Genomic DNA, 17,313 nt, shown 5'->3' with positions numbered 1-17,313 from the left:
GTTCATCTATCTATTGTGGCTGATGATATTAATATTCCTGATATGCGACCTCTGAAACAGCCATACAAAGCAAGGAAGAAACCTACATGGATGACTGATTTTGTAACAAATGTTGCTTCTACATCATTCTTCATTCTTTATGTTAGTGCTTGCAATATGTTATTCTGTCCTCACAATACCAGTCCTGTTTGTGTGTTTTCTCTAGTGTTATTGAGCCTCAATCCTATAGGAGACTTGCTCGGACCCTAAGTGGATTTCATCTATGCAAGAAGAGATCCAAGCACATGAGGAAAATAACACATGGCTTATAGTACCCTTAGCTCCTCACAAGAAACCCATTGGTTGTAAATGGGTTTATAAAGTGAAATTTGAGGGTGATGGTACAGTAGAAAGATACAAGGCAAGATTGGTTGAAAATGGATACAATAAAATGGAAAGCCTTGATTATCAAGATACCTTCTTACCTGTTGTAAAGATGGTCACAGTCAGAAGTGTTTTATCAATAGTTGCAGCCTCTCATTGGCAATACATGAGATGGATGTGTATATGCCTTTTTACAAGGAGATTTGAGTGAAGAAATTTACATGTCTTTGTATGATGGATTTTCTAGACAGGGGAAGACTTCAGGGATGGTATGTAGGCTGGTAAAATCATTGTATGGGTTGAAACAGACAAGTAGGCAATGCAATGTTAAACTGACAAATGCATTAATTGATTTTGGTATATGTCGATGATATGTTGGTAGTTGATAATGATTTGGTGTTAATAGAGTAGACCAAACAAGAGCTATATGCTAGATTCAAGATTAAGGATCTTGGCATTCTTAGATATTTCTTAGGTATAGAGTTCAGTAGATCAGATAAAGGTATACTAATGAACCAAAGAAAGATGCTTTGGAATTGATTGAGGAGATGGGACTATGTGCTAAACCATCTTGCACACCACTGGATAACAACTTGAAGTTAACAACCACATTGCTAGATGAAGCCATGAATGTTACAAATGATCATGTGTTGACAGACAAAGGTCCATATCAAAGACTAATTGGAAGACTATTATATTTGACATTAACCAAGCTTGATATTGGGTTTGCAGTACAAACATTGAGTCAGTTTTTGCAATGTCCTAAGAAATAAACATGGAGGAAGTCCTCAAGGTGGTGAGATACATAAAACAGAACCTGGAATAGGAGTTTTGATGAGCAGCAAGAAAGAAAGGGAGTTAATAGCCTTCTGTGATTCAAATTGGGCAGCATGCCCAAATCCAAGAAGATCAGTGACATGATTCTTAATCAAGCATGGAGAGTCTTTGATTTCATGGAAGTCGAAGAAACAAATAACCGTGTGAACAACTTCAGCGGAACCAGGGTATAGAAACATGGCTTCCACTATATCAGAATTGTCGTCGTCGTCGTTGTTGTTGTTGTTCACGAATAAAACCTCTCCTTATACGATTTATAAATGCTCCAAAACAAGTAACATATGAAAAAATATAATTATTTCTTTCATCACAAAATAAAAGATATGTGAATAAATATAAAATCCTAAAGAATATTCTTGAAGTTTCTCGCACTTTCTAACAAAGTTTTTCTTTCTCTTTGACAAGAGAGATTTCTTTAATATAAGAACTCTTTGTTTAGTATAAATTAGTTGATTTTTTTTATCTTTTTTGTTGAACTTACAGAGACCCAATGGACTTATCATAATGATAGGAGAAATTGATTTTCGGAACATGATTTTGAAGATTCTGGATTAAATAATTAAAAAGGAAAGGAAAATTGAATTAATCATCCAAAAACGGATATAATTATGAAGACATATTTTATTTTTACTAGGATAGTCATTCTAGCAATAATATATATATTGATATAAAGGAGGAATATAGAGGAGGTGATGTGACACCTCTCTATGATCTCCATTCATTTTTTTTTAATTATTTTTATTCTTTTACTTGACATTTTTTCTTATTTTTTTAATTATTCTTTTCTTACAAAATCATCTTCTTGACTTATACCTCTTCAATTATATAAATTTTATTCTTAAATTAGTATTAATAATGTTCATAACTCCCAAACCTTTTAAATTCATAACCTCTTAAGTCTTTCATATTCATAACTTCTAATTATTTAATGTGAAAGGTTACATTAACACTATAAAATCACACTAAAATTGTGTGTTATTTTGTAGTCATTTTTTGTTAGAGAATTAGTGGAAGACGTGTTACGGTATTTGTACGCTTTGAGGTGCATTATCTTTTTCAAATATTATTTCATATATTACTTTTAATTAGCAAGTAAGGCTAATATGTCAGCATATTTTTATTTTTTCTAAATAAATTATTTTTTTGTTATCTTTGAGATTCATGTTACGGCTAATAATGTATTTTTTATTAGTTTTCTTGACTCTTGTATATAGGATGAAATGATAACATCAAGAGATGGAGACTAATGAATTTTGAGCTATATATATTGATTATTCTATATTTTTTAAATTTTTTAAGAAGTAATGTTCTTATTACATTATTTCCTTTGAATTGTTTATGTTTTGTCAAAAATTATTATGTAGGAGAATTTATGATTAAATGTATTTTTTCCTTATTCTTTATGAGATATAATATTTTGTTTTGTTATCTTTGAGATTCATTTTAGGACTAATAATTTCTTTGTTATTATTTTTCTTGAGTCTTGTATATAAGATGAAATGAAAATATCCATAGATGGAGATTAATAGATTTTAGTTATATGTATTGATTATTCTTTATTTTTTTAGGTGCTTAAGAAGTAATGTTTCTATTATATTACTTCCTTTTGAATTATTTATGTTTCGTCAAAAATGATTATATGTGTTTAAATGGAATTGTCTCCTTATTCTTTATCTTTTTCTTCTTTTGATAACTAATTTATTAACTTATTTAATCATGTTTCGCCGATTATAGAATTATATCTATAATGAAAATGGTTAGATATTCTTGCATAATTTGATTTTACAGGAAAAAATAATTTGATATGTCTAATGTATTTATAATTTTTATTTGTTGAAATCATACATTTAATATTATTTGTTTATGTTTGTGGAGATATAAATCTTGAGTTTTTTATTTTTAAAAAAATATTTAATTTATTCTCTTTAGACCTCCATATGATTCTTATATAATTTGATTATTTATAATGATAACACTCTTCAAAAATAATTATTTGTTCAAGTATATTCATCTCTCACTTTTTTATTGGTAATATTAGTTTATTGTGTTTGTAGCGTATAATATTTTTAAACATAGAAGTAGGAAATAAGTAAATGGATACTGATATGCGAAATACGTACATATACATCCATAGTCCGGTGAAACAATTTTTATTAACAAAAATGATAGAATATAAGAATGTAAAATTAATTTATAATTTTGAAAATACAGTTGCTTTTATTAATAATAAATTATCTATTAATGTGTATAATCCTTAAATTTTTCATTTTTGTTGTTTTTAGAAGATTTCAAGTTATTTATTAATAAATCAAGTTGTTGTCTTTATATTTTTCATATTTGTTATTTTTTGGGAGTTCTCAAGTTATCTCAAAATTGCGATTAATTCATAATTTTAAAAATATAGTTGGTTTCCTTCATTTCTATTTACTTGCAATAAAATATTTGTCTCTTTAATTTGACTGTTTTTTTCATTTTCTACAATTTAATGTTCTTTATTAGTGTAATAATATATAAATACTACTCCTATTACGTTACAAACAAGTTCAAAGTCATATTATTAATCCTCTTAAATTACTATGACTCTTTATTCTTAGGAATTTATTATATTAAATGCAATATTATTTAAAATGTGAAATATACTTTTTAATATTTTTATTTAAGCCAAACAAAATTAAAAGAAATAGAAATTTGTATGTGTCATTTTTTTGAATTTTTTTTACGTAGTTAATTCTCTCTTTTGTTCTCTTTTATGTTATTTTTAAATTTTACATTATTTTGTTTCCCAATATAAGTAGTCGCAAAATAATTTGATATATAATAATAATAATAATAGTAATAATAATAATAATAATAATACGATATGGAATTTAACTAATTAATATTGTTATTTTTCATTATTTAAATATGTAAACTTTTTTATTTAAAATTTAATTATTAAAAAGTTATTAATACAAATATTAAATTAATCTCATATTGTACAATAAAAATAATTAAAAATTGTGATGATTGGGTGATGACTAGGATAATTAGTGGCAATTGTGGATAATGATTAATAATAGTATTGATTAACTATATAGTCATGAATAATAACCATTAATAGCAATCTGATTTACACATTGCCGAAAAATTATACTAAGAATATAATTTAAAAAATTACAAAGAAGCATAAAAGAACGGTTAAATTTCAAGTTTACATAAATATATATAAATTATACTAAAAATCTCAAATTAAAAAAAAATATCATAATTTTCATTTTAGTAATTCTAATATTACCCAATATTACCTTCTCTTTTTCTCTGTATGAAATTCAATTTTAATATTTAACTTTATGAAGTTCACATATATTGATTTCTTAATGAATTCATATTAAATTTAAATGTTTTTCATAGCTTTTCTCATATAATAATTATGTGATTACCAAAAAAATTCTTTTATTAAAGTAATTATTGATATTAGTATGTAATTTATTTTAATTTTTTTCATAACAGCACGAAGTGCTAATAACATTGAGCCTGCGCTATTTATCAAGAATCCAATTGCAGATTTTCTTTTGATTTAATTTACAAACATGTTGTCGTGAGCAGTAGATTTATAGTTATTTGAATATATTGTGTGAAAAATAAATACATGATCACTTAATTAAGAGTCCATACGAATTTCTACATCTGTTAAGTGCCTGGATTAATTTTCTGAAGACCTGCGCATTCTCTCGAATTTTGTCCGAATACTTCATAGATATGGAGAGCGACTAAAGAAGATAAAACAGTTGGGTTTACAAACGGTGCTCTTATGCGGAAGGCTTTTGTTTTGTTAATAGTAAAAAATAAAATGAATTATTACAATTCAATCCAAAAAAAAAAAATTGACTAATATCCCAAATGATTAAGATTAGAAGTCTTCATTTAAGTGTTAACCAATTACATGCAAATAAATAAGGCTTATATTTGTTCCCCCCCAAGACAAGAATCAGGAGCTGGTGTAGCCAAAAAAAAAAAAAAGGTGTAACTTGGGCAAAATATGTATTTTCCAGAAACATAGATTTTGCAATAAGCCTTGTGGTAATTGATTTTGAAAAAAAAAAATAGGCTTGTATTGTATTTAAGAAGCCATAATAGAAACAAAAGGAAAGTTTAGCTCTTCCAAGTTTGTAGATCCTACTATTCATGTACATGTCGAATTATAACGTAATACTATATGCACAAGTCAGGCAACTTGGGGATTTTTCGCTGCACAATTTGATGTTTTTATGAACGAGAAAAGTGCAAGATCTTCGAGGAGCTTGTTCAAGTCTATAAATATCATCATGCTTTGTCCTGATCATGATATACTGACCCTGCAAACCAACACATTCTGGACAAGTATTCTAGATCAAGATATTCAACAGTTTTAAGAATGAAATATTGCAACGGCAAGAATTTCCTTCATAATTTCTTACTTTGTTAAATGCAGTAAAACAGTCGGCGGAGAAGCAAAACCTTACGATCACAGGTAAATAAAAAAACAATTTGGGAGTCATTATGTCCAAATATAACAGAGACCATTAATCAGTAGCTCTTTCTGTTACTGTATAACCAAAAAATCCCACCCCCTATACAGCCTCGCCTTTTGTCTGCACCTAACAGACATCACATATTGTACTCTTACCACTAGACCAAAGTCTCGGGCAAGATCACCAAATCAGCAGCTCTATGTTAATAACATCACAAAGTAACTTAGCTACTTGAAAAGAAACAAGAATCACATCATACCCTTTTAGCAGCAATCCATTCTCCATCTAGCCAGTTTTGACGGGGCCTCAAATCAGAATGCTGAAATTCCAAGATCTCATTTGTTGTTCGAAAGTAGACCGTATAATTTGAACCTATGAGGACTTTGCACACTTGACCAGCCCACCATCCACCATTATGCCAAGCATCAACTTCATCAAGTGGCCTGAATTGATCAGCTTGTTGGATTACTGGGGGAGAAGGCCTTATAAAAAGAGCATTTACTTCTTCAGTCAGAAGGTCAGTTTCATCATCAGTTTCTAGAGTCTGGTATTGTAGCAAATACTTCCCATTTCCTAGAGGTCTCACAATCGTAGCAGGGTACCATGAACCCTGGTAACCTTCTTCATCACTCCTCACCTCCACCTTTGCTCCAACACAAAAATTTGTATGACTGGCTACTCCACCCTTCCGTCTCTTTAAGTTCAGTTTGGGCTTCAGTTGGAGTTCAGATTTTTTCTGCATGTCAGGTGAACCACATAGGTATGAAGTACCAAATAATCTCAACCATAAAGCTTTTGAAGAATAAATCAAATAGTAATTGTCAAAGAAGAAGGTTGTCATACCATGAATGCAATGACCCATTTCCCATCTATCCACTCTTGATGGGCTCTCAAAGTGAAATGGTCAAACACCAGCTCCTCATTTGTTGTCCAAAAATAAACCATGTACTTTAAGCCGTCAAGGATTTTGCATATAAGACCAACCCACCATCCCTCATTATACCATGCGTCAACTTCTTCAAGCATTTTAAATCTGTCAATTCTTTGAATTACAGGGGGGCAGGGCCTAATGTCAGAAGCATGTGCCTTTTCTTTAAGGGGCTCAGATTCGTCTTCAGTTCGTAGTGTCAGGTATTCCACCAAAAACTTATGCTCACCAATGGAATCAACAATTACTGCAGTGTACCAGGAGCCCTGGTATCCTTCTTCATCACTTCTCACTTCTACCCTCATCCCTTTGCTGAACTTTGGCTTCGATGTCCTTCCACTACACTTTATCCTGATTCTCAGCTCCTTTGACTTCAGCGTCATGTCAGATGAACTTCTTGTCTTATCAAACTTAAAGAAATTGAGGGAACAAAGGAGGATGTACAAAGAAAAAGATTGTTATGAAGGCTGAGGCAAAAAGCCAACAAGTACGAGGAAGAGATTAGAGGAACATACCTCTCTGGCAGTAAGCCATTTCTCTCTGACCCATTCTTGACGAGGCCTTAGCATAGAATGCTCAAACACAAATTCTTCCTCTGTGTTCATCAAACAAACTGTATACTTTAAACCACCAAGAACTTCTGTTATATGACCTTCCCACCATCCATCATTCAACCAAGCATCTACTCTATCATGATGTTCAAATTGATGAAATGATCGTAGTTCAGGTGGACAAGGTCTGATGTATGAAGCATCAACCTCTTCTTTGAGAAATTGAGTCCCGTTCACGGTTTTCAGTTTCTCGTATTCAACCAAAAACTTGTCATAGCCAACAGATTCAACAATAGCTGCAGTATGCCATGAACCATAGCAACCTTCTATATCACGTTTCACCTCCACAGACATCCCTTCGCTAAATATTTCCTTCCAAGATCGGCTACACATTATCCTGAGTTTGACCCCTCTTGACTTCAGCTCTACCTCTGGTCTGTTTTTCTGCATGCAATAATTGTGTTTTTGATAAGTTTCTGCATCACAATAATTTTAACTAGGTAGTATACATGAAAAAGGAGATAAACTTTAGACTACGATACATCAAATGAATTTTAACTTGGTAGTATACAGGAAAAGTATACTCCACCAAGTGAATATTCAGCTAAGTACCCTATAAAATGTAATGCATGGTCTGATACAACTTCCTGTATAATTATATAAGCAAATGCCAAATAAGCGTAATTAGAAGGAATGCATTCTCAACTACACATCTTTTGTTTATTTGTTAACAAAAAAGTGTAATAGGAGGAAGACTTTAAATATAGGAAGACAAGAAGAGAAATTTACAGGTAGATATGTCAATTCAATTTCCCCTGGCACATAAATCTTGAAAGAAATATCAACTATATTTGATGGTTAAAGATTCACTAACATATGCATAATCAAATAACAAAAGTGAATGATTTGATTCATCTCATATATATTTCACCAATAGCATCGTCCTCGGAACAAAGAATAGTTAAGGAATGTAAGAGAAAAAAAAACTGCCATGCCTTTACTACAGCCATTGGAATCGCAATATTTCTGCCAAATTGACAATTTTTCCTCTTGCTATACTGTCAAACAATCAAGAGATTGTCATTGAACTATCAATTAAAATTTGGATCAAAATGCAAGGCTTTCCAAATTCAATTGAAAACAAAAACACCAGTAGAATTGTCAGCTACACATCTCTCTCGAGTTCGTACAACATAATCCTTGGGAAATTCATGCATCAAGGAATAAAACAGTAATAACAGCCCAACAAGGGATTTTAGTAAACCGATAAGAATCAATTTATCTACCACACATTCATCTGGAATATACACATTTGTTAGCTTAGACCATCCACAGCTCCCATTTTATAAAAGATAAAACTTTGGGAGAAAAAGAAGGTAAGCAGCCAACTTAAACATAAAGCAGTCTATTAATCCCCATTTTGATTTCAATATATGTATATAAACTCCTAAAACCAACATGCAATGAAGTCTATATAGTACTTTTTCTCCCCAAATTTGCATGCTACTCTTAAATTCGACCAAATTGGACTAAAGTAATGTATATTTTACCTGGGGCATTTGTTGGAAGTCAAGAGGAGGAAGCCAAGAACCATCATCCCAGACTCGATAAACCCTTAAACCCCATTGTTCCACTTTAACAATTTCTTCCTCTACACCATCAAGTGAAACGAAATACATAGAATTCTCCAATATATCAGCCACCTTCCCTTTTCTCCACCCTTTTTGTTCGTAAAGAACTTCGACATTGTCACCAACCTTGAAGTACCTGTGAAGCTCAGGTGGAGGTGCAGGACGTACATCACCGGCGTTTACGTACTCCCTCCGGCTTCCAGAAGGTTCCTCGGCGGAAAGGGTCTGGAACTCAACGTAAATTTGACCATTTCTGGTTTTCTTACATGGGGTTGATCGTATTACGGTAGAGGGTAACCAGATGGTAAAAGGGTTGGTTTTTAGCACTTCTACGTCGTCTCCTTTGTTGAAGCATTGTTGGGCTGTATGCAGTGGCATGTGGAAAACCCTAGAGTGAGAGTGAGAATGAGAAGGGGTTATTTACTGTGAGAGTCGAAATTGTAGTAAGCAGAGGGAGAGGGATAAGGAATAGGAATAGGAGAGAGAGCTGTGTTGGTGCTTTATGGTGTAGGTACACTTTTCATGAGAATGCTTCAAATTGAAAAATGTGGAGGTCTGACACATATACTTTATGGATCTTTTTTCATCTTTTTTTCTTTTGGGATGGGATCTGGTGGGGGTTGTTTGTTAACCACACCAAATGTCATGTGTAGCTACTCTCATTTCGAACATGGGACATGAAATTATGATTTATGAAATTATATTTGATGAAATTCAACTTTTCATTAAACACACTAAGTGTAATGAGTCGTTACAAAATAACTGATAAGGTTATTTGGTTGTATAGCTGAAATAATGATTTGAAATCATATTATATAAAGTTGAACTTTTATTTGGATATATAATTTAGATTTTAATTTATATTTTTTTCTCATAAATATAAATACATCACAAATTATCAAAATGATCTCAATTCTTTATAGAATTTTGAAGAAATAAGCAAATATCTTATACATATAAATTAATTATAACATATAGTCGTTACATTGATACTTGTGGGCGTGGGTGTAATATCGTTAAGTTTTCTTGTTCATACTCTACTTATTAGTCAATGATACTACACAAGTATATTTTTCTATTCTATTATTATTTTATGTTTTTATAGTCAATTCATATATATTTCATTTAAAATTTTACAAATTCTATTTTAAAATTTATCAAAAATATTTTTTCAAATGGCTAAATTTCCTCCACAAGTTACATCATTTTTCTAGTAATAATAAATTATAAGATTCTTCTAGAACTAAGTTTATGACACAAATAAATAAACACTAATCATTCTTCATTTCATTCAATTCTCAATTCTCTCTCCTCTCATGTATTGTATCAATGAATTTCTCACTCTTTTATTTCTAATTTGTATCCTAAATGCTACACACTCCGGTATAAATCTCTAACTAGGAAGGCCAACAATGTGGTTTCTTTCAACATTAAGAACTTTATTTTTCATTAATTCCCTACATAATAACCTTACTTTTGTAAACTAATTATAAGACAAAAGTTAAATTCATTATTACTTAGTGAACGCATCACTTCTGGGATGTGTTCATATAGCATATTTTCAACATAATTCAATTTTTCGCACTTTTTAAACACCCTAATGAATATATTAATGGACCAGTTAACATGTTAAATTCAATATCAATCACACTTATTTTTCTCAAAAGGCCTCATTCATAAGGAATGCAACTAGTGAGCAAACTTTTTAAGAACAGAATTTTCAACAATTTCGAAGCATGTTATTTCATTTCATTTCATTTGGTTCTTTAGACTTTTCAATTTCATGATGTTGGTTTTTGTTTCTGGATTCTAAAAATATTTTTGAATTGTCTAATTTACTTATTTCTCTTTTTATGTATAATTCTAAAACTTCATGTAACATATATGTTATTAGATAATTTATTGAGAAGAATATATTTATTTATTACTATTATTTTATCATCGATTAAAATTATTTTAAGCAGGTTATAGAAATTATTAATATAACTAAATCAAGTTAAATTTATATAAATATATAATGGGATTAACAAGACCCTCTTGCATAATGAGATTTAGTTATTTTCTGTTAGGATAAACACTTTCTAGTCTGAGACATTATTTTTTATTTTCTTCTCGAATAAACATTTACTAGTTTGAGATGCTATTTTTTATTTTCTCCTAGGATAGTCAGTTCCTAGTTAGAGATGTTTTTTTATTTTTCTTCTAGGATAAACACTTCCTAGTCTGAGATCGTTATTTTTATTTTTTCTAAGAATGAAAATTTCCTAGTAAGAGATGAGTGTCATGATAAGTTGCGACTTTTTGATAAATATGAGTGGTACAAGTGTTGTATTATTACTCTTAGGTGAGAGCAATAAAGTGTGACTAAGTCTTAGCAAGAGCATTGAGAGGTGTGCACAAAATTGTATATAATCAGATGAGGTTCTAATTAAGTTTATGATTTTTCAAGTATGCCGACACAGTATATTTGAGCTTTCAATATGGAATAGGCTGACGCAAGCGTTATTTTTCCCTTAATAGTTAGATTAAGCGGCTTTATAAGAAAGGTGGATACCAGTTATAGAAAGTCTTTTATAGAAGTCGAAAGATGTTATGAAAAGTATCTCAGAAAGAAGACTTAGAAGGAATATTTGTGCATGCGCTTGGAGAGTTCAGTAACCATAAGATTAACATTTTTCGAGTAAGTAAAACAAATATAGGCTAGCTTAGTGATGAAGGATAGATCCTAAGGGTGGGCAACGGAACGGGATGTGCATGTACCATTCCAGTTCGTCCCGGTTCGGTTGCCTACGGGATGGAACGGGACATCCCGAATCGGAACATGAAACGGAATGAAACCGATGTTTTATATCGGTGTACCGGTACCGATTTATTCCCATTTATTTTGATTTCGATCCTGTCCGGTCCAATTTTGATTAATTAATTTATATTATATATTTATTAATTAATTTATATCATATATTTATAAATTATAATTTAATTTTTATAGTAAATAATAAATACTACCCAAGTAACTCAACTATCCCCTATTAGTATTACATTCGTGACTTAGTTGAAACAGAACCCTTTGTAGAAGGTGGTTGTGTAAACTATGCACTCTACTAGTAGTTGTGAATTGAAATTGTAATTTATGATACAAATTTAAATAAATTAAATTGATATTCTTTTAATTTGTGTAATTATTTTATCCTTATTTTTATTTAATTTTTTAAAATTATAAATTTAATTATTTAAATTACAAATTATAAGTATTACTTATAAATTATAACATATTAATAAATAATAAGTAAAAACTTATAAACTTCAAAAGATTTAAATCTTGAAAACTTAAGTAGACTTAACTTGCAAACTTAATAAGTAAAATTTTTATAAAAAATATCTTAAAAATAACTTAAGTAAACAATTACATTATAAATTTAAAAAACTATTAAATTAAACTTAGAAAGATAAAAAAATATTTATATTTTCGTAATCCAAAAAAATTATTTTTTGAAATAACTAGATGTGTCATCCCGTTTATCTCATCCAGTTTCATTCTGATCCGTTTCGGTTCCATCCCGGTATATAGTGGGACCAGACGGAATCGAGTATCCATCCCGGTAATTCCGATCCGGTTCATCCCGGTACCGGTTAATGAACCGATCAACTCGTCCCGTTCCGATCGGATACCGGTTCGTTCCGGTCCGGTGGTCCCGTTCCGGTCATTGTCATCCAAAGCTTTAAAGTAACAACTTCAGACCTAAATGGGAGATGATAAGATAAGAAACCAAGTCAAGTATTGAGAATTAGAAAGTGATGTGCCAGAAAGAGTTAAAGTGATATATCGATCCATTCATACTCAAGTGTATTCCTCAAAATTCAGTTGTTACAACATCAGGTTGATGCCTCTAATATCAAAATTTTGTTCATGACTTATGCTCATACACTACTTTGTTGACTCTCATTTCTATTTGTTTTGGGGCGAACTCCTCAAACACTGTATCATCATAACTATGATGTCTATCATTACTTTTGTTTTTTATTTTTGTACTTTCACTTCTTTATTTCTTAGAAGAGATGTCGATTTACCCCATTAGAAAACATAACTATCCGCGATATTACTATTTGGAGCTCTCGCTTGAGTGAAAACATGTTCCATATCTACTGATGGAACTATCATGACACAATTGGGCACAATTTTTGAAGATACAAGAGTCTGGAAGTGATGTAACACTGCTCCTCCTCTTGCGTCCTGTTTTTCTAACTCTTTGCATAAAAATTTTTGGCTCCGCCACTGCTCACACATCTAAGTGTTCAAAAAGTATCTGTTAAGGGCTTCAAAATGAGGACAAAACAAACAAAACAAGCAATGTTTGTTGCATTAGCAAATTAGCCAATTTTGTATGTGCAACATAAAATTTAGGACTGTCCATACTAGACTGATGTGACTTTCTAAACAAAAGAGCAACATAAGTTAGATATATAAATGTTCTTTGATAAATTTGATTGAATAAAAAAATGTCAAAGTAATCATTTATGAATAAAATAAAGTAATCATAGTAACATCAACTAGTCATTTAATTTATTAATAAAATAGACTAATAACAGTAAATAAATTGTTAATGACCTTGAGTTGACAAAATGATATATAATACATACTTGATTAAAAATCGTATTTTGAAGTAAGTAATTTTGTAGTATTATTTTTCTCAAATAATAAATATACTTAAAGTTGATATATGATTAGTTTGTATAGATAATTAATACTAAAAACATATATTTTTGTATTTTACCAAATGAAATAGCAAAATAACATCAAAAGTCAATGAGAGAGTTGTTACGACAACAATTATATATGTTGTTCAATAAATTTTAAAATGTGAGTTGGTTAGTTTGACAACCTATTCAGGGAAGCAATAAACTGAAATATGATGTAAGAGCGCAAATTACCTTACTACACATTCTTTTTAATCCTATTTTCTATTATTCCCTACTATTCTGAAAACTTATTAAAATTCCTCTTTTTCTCAAAACTTATCTTTTTTTTGGATACATTAGTTTTCCAATCTAAATCCACAATTTCTCTTCCTATTTTAACTCAAACAATCACATAAATCACCTCCATCGATTCATTTTTGAGTTTCAAATATCTTCTCTCTCTAGTCAATCAATTTCAACTTGCTTAATAAGTACTTCTTCTTCTTCTTGAGAAAATAGTTAAAAGATCCTCTAATCTATTAGTCAGTTCTCAACCACACTCTTATATTTAACAGGGGCCCTATTACCCCCCTAGACATTTTTAAAATGGAATATATTGCCCCTTAAAAGACTATACCCAGATTTGTGGTGGTGTGTTGAACGCGCGATGCCACGCAATTATATGGTACTTTTTCCATATAAAAATATTATTATTCTTTTTATTTATTCGGTACTTTTTCCATATAAAAATGTTGTTATTCTTTTTATTTATTCGATTTCCCTTCTATATTTTTCTTTTACTCTCAGCCGGTTTCTTCTTTCCTTTTTCCTTTCTCTTTTCTTTTCTTCTACTAAAAATTTTCTTTCATTGAAGATCAAATTCCAAGTTTCAGTTGTAACCTCAAAAAATTTAATTTCTTAATCTAAGCTGCCTATTTTCTTATACATTTATTTCAACATGTAATACTTGGAGCATTTTTAAAAATTATTTTTGGATTTCATACCATCGAATATTCATCGGCTTCAAAAACTTCAATATCTTTATTTGGAGAAACAATTTTATCATAGATATCCATCGGCAATAGAAAATTTGACGGAGTTGTAGATCTTATATATGAATAATTAAAATATTTTTCCGGTAAAAATAATTACATAGCCAATCTTGAATATCTAGGTTTGGTATTTAATGGATTTTCTCTAGTGAAAATATTGTCAGAGTTTGAGAAGACTAAAAAAATTTGAATGAGATCTGAATTTAATTGGTGAAATCCTTGATAGTTCGAACCTTCAAAGCTTGAGTAAAGTGACTTGACTGAGTTCATGTAAAAAAATTTGTGTTGATATACTTGTATAGTAATCAACTTTTGGATCTAATTCGAATTTGAGTTTCTTCAATTTGTGTCTTGTTGTAGTTGAAGTAATAAAAATTTAGTTATAAAAGATACTATTTTTGACCTTGATGCTCTGTTAGTTTTATTTGCTTAATTAGGTTTCTCTATATTGTTTAATTCCATGTTCTTGTGCTTCAACTTATGAATACTTAGCTATGGGGAAGGGTTGATTTTTAATTTAATCTTGTGTTCTTCTATTCTTTTTTTGTTGCAAAAAGTTAATTTTTTGAGAAAAATCACGAGGAGATTGTGTCACTGGTAATAATTACTATTAGTGTGATATTTTCACACCTTTTTTTAGGCAACCTAAATCTAGTGGAGTGTTGAAGAAATAGAGAAAGAAAATAAAATAAAAAAGAAAAATAGAGTAAAAGTAAATTGTAGCATAAATAACATTAAAAGATCAGAAAATGATATGAAAAAAGAAAAGTAAGAAAGTTTGCCTCTCACTCTCTTTGAGAAAGTGAATTACACTTTCTTTGCCAACTTAACATTAGAGAGCAAATAATTCTACTACAAAATAGTTCAAGGGTATAATAGGACTCTCCTAAAGTATAAGTGTTTAGTTGAGAATTGATTAATAGATTGGGGGTTTGTTTGGTCATTTTCTCTCTTCTTCTTCTCCAATTTTCAGTTCGTCATTTTTTTTTAATTTTGTTATTTTCATTTGCAAATTTCTGATACATATGAATGATGATCCATTTTTTAGTATTGAAATATATTCAATTAGTCTCATCTAATGTAGACCATGTTCTTAATTCTGACGATGAAGATTTTGAAATCGACTGTGAAAAATTCTAAAAAAAAGAGAAAAAGATCAAGTTGATGGTGTGGTAAGGGATTTGGATTGAGATCCATGGGTGACACCATTATTGAATGTGGAAAAAAGCTCGAGTGTTGATACAAAGTAAAGGACAAAGTGTAGAATGATTTCTTCGTCATTTTTTTTGCTTTCAACATATCAAATTTTTTATTTTTTAAATTTTTTTTGTTGCTTTATTTTTCAGATAAATATGGATTCTGGTCTATCATTTAATATTGGTCTTACCCAATTAGTTTAACAAACAGAAGATCTTGTCCCTCGTGTTTGCGATTCAAAATCGATGATGGATGCATTTCAAATTCTAAATTACCCATTGAGAAAGCTTCCAAAAAAGGTGAGTAAAACATATTACTAGACACCCTTCTTTACCCAAGGTTCATATTTTTAATGTATTTAGTTGTTTTTTTTTTATTCCTAAATTGATGTATAATTCCTTCATTTCAACTTTATGATACATTACAATCTTATCATGTATAACGTATCGTATTCAAATATTAGTTTTCATACATAACCCGTACCACAGTTACAACATCTCAAATATGAGAAAAATGAAAAAAATCCAGTTTTAGGTTGAAAGTGTGACCAACGTCTCCCACCTACGGTTTATAAGTGAACATACATACCATAGGTGACGTCCGTAGGTGAGAAGGAAAATGAAGTAAATTTTTTAGGACCTACGACTACCATGTATGAGCAGTAGGTAGACCTACAAATCGAACATGAGCCCCTTCTTTTGAAGGTCCGAATTCAAGTCCTTGAACCCCGCCTACGGTCGACCGGGACGGTTCGTAGTAGGACCTATGGAGCGTAGGCCTGAACCATTAGTGGAGGTTCGATAATTTTATTTTAAGGATTCTGGATCTTTTCCTACAAAATTTAATCCAATACTAAGTCATTTTACCCTTTATACCAGACCTTATATAAACATTGTTAAGCCTTAAATTCACCAATTAAACTCATTCTCCTAAATTCTCAAAATTTTATCGAAGTTCTTCCCAACATTTCTCTCTCTAAATCTTGTAGAAACAATCTAGGGGTTCAATATCAAATCTCCAATCACCATTAATTGTAGGCTTTTGACATTATGATATGATAGTATTCACCTACGGAGTTCCTGCCTTCATTGGGTTTCTAAATTCTCCATTTTTATGTGTTAGAATTCTTTGATTGAAGTTAGAGTTTTCTTCTTTCTCATGGGTTCCTTTCAATCATGATTCAATTGATTGTTTTATGTATTTTTATACACAAAGTGAGATAGTTGCATGTTTTTAAGTTGAATTCACTTTAATCAAGCATGAACTATGATTTCTAGATTTTGATCAAATGATGAAGCTTCTGAACTACGAAAGATGAATTTATGAAGATATGCCTACTTCTTTATGAAATTGATGAAAATAATTTAAGATATCTTTGAGAGTAAGGCATCAATTTTATTGTTGTGAAATGATTTTTCACATAATATTCAAACATGCATGTGAAAGGATTTCTCCTATAATATTCAAACATGAATGTGAAAGGATTTTCTCACATAGAAGATTCATAAGGTCGAAAGGTTTTCTCAACTAATATGAATCAAGATTAAGGAACTATTGTAAGCTTAGATCAACTACTTGATTGTGACT

The 17,313-nt window shown here is 30.3% G+C and overlaps 1 protein-coding gene across 1 annotated transcript; it reads right to left on the bottom strand.

Moving 5' to 3' along the window:
- Positions 1–5,616: 5,616 nt before the first annotated feature.
- LOC107011277 lies at positions 5,617–9,453 on the bottom strand. The gene is made up of 4 exons (XM_015210698.2): positions 8,720–9,453; positions 7,134–7,613; positions 6,534–7,028; positions 5,617–6,426 (listed from the first exon to the last, which is right to left on the bottom strand). The coding sequence occupies exons 1-4, from the start codon at positions 9,176–9,178 to the stop codon at positions 5,944–5,946; spliced, it is 1,917 nt and encodes a 638-aa protein (XP_015066184.1). The 5' UTR covers positions 9,179–9,453; the 3' UTR covers positions 5,617–5,943.
- Positions 9,454–17,313: the final 7,860 nt, after the last annotated feature.

The sequence above is a fragment of the Solanum pennellii genome, chromosome 1, assembly GCF_001406875.1.
Source record: "Solanum pennellii chromosome 1, SPENNV200".
NCBI classification, from domain to species: domain Eukaryota; kingdom Viridiplantae; phylum Streptophyta; class Magnoliopsida; order Solanales; family Solanaceae; genus Solanum; species Solanum pennellii.
The sequence above is the reverse complement of the archived record's forward strand: the minus strand, read 5'-3'. Positions and strand labels throughout refer to the sequence as shown.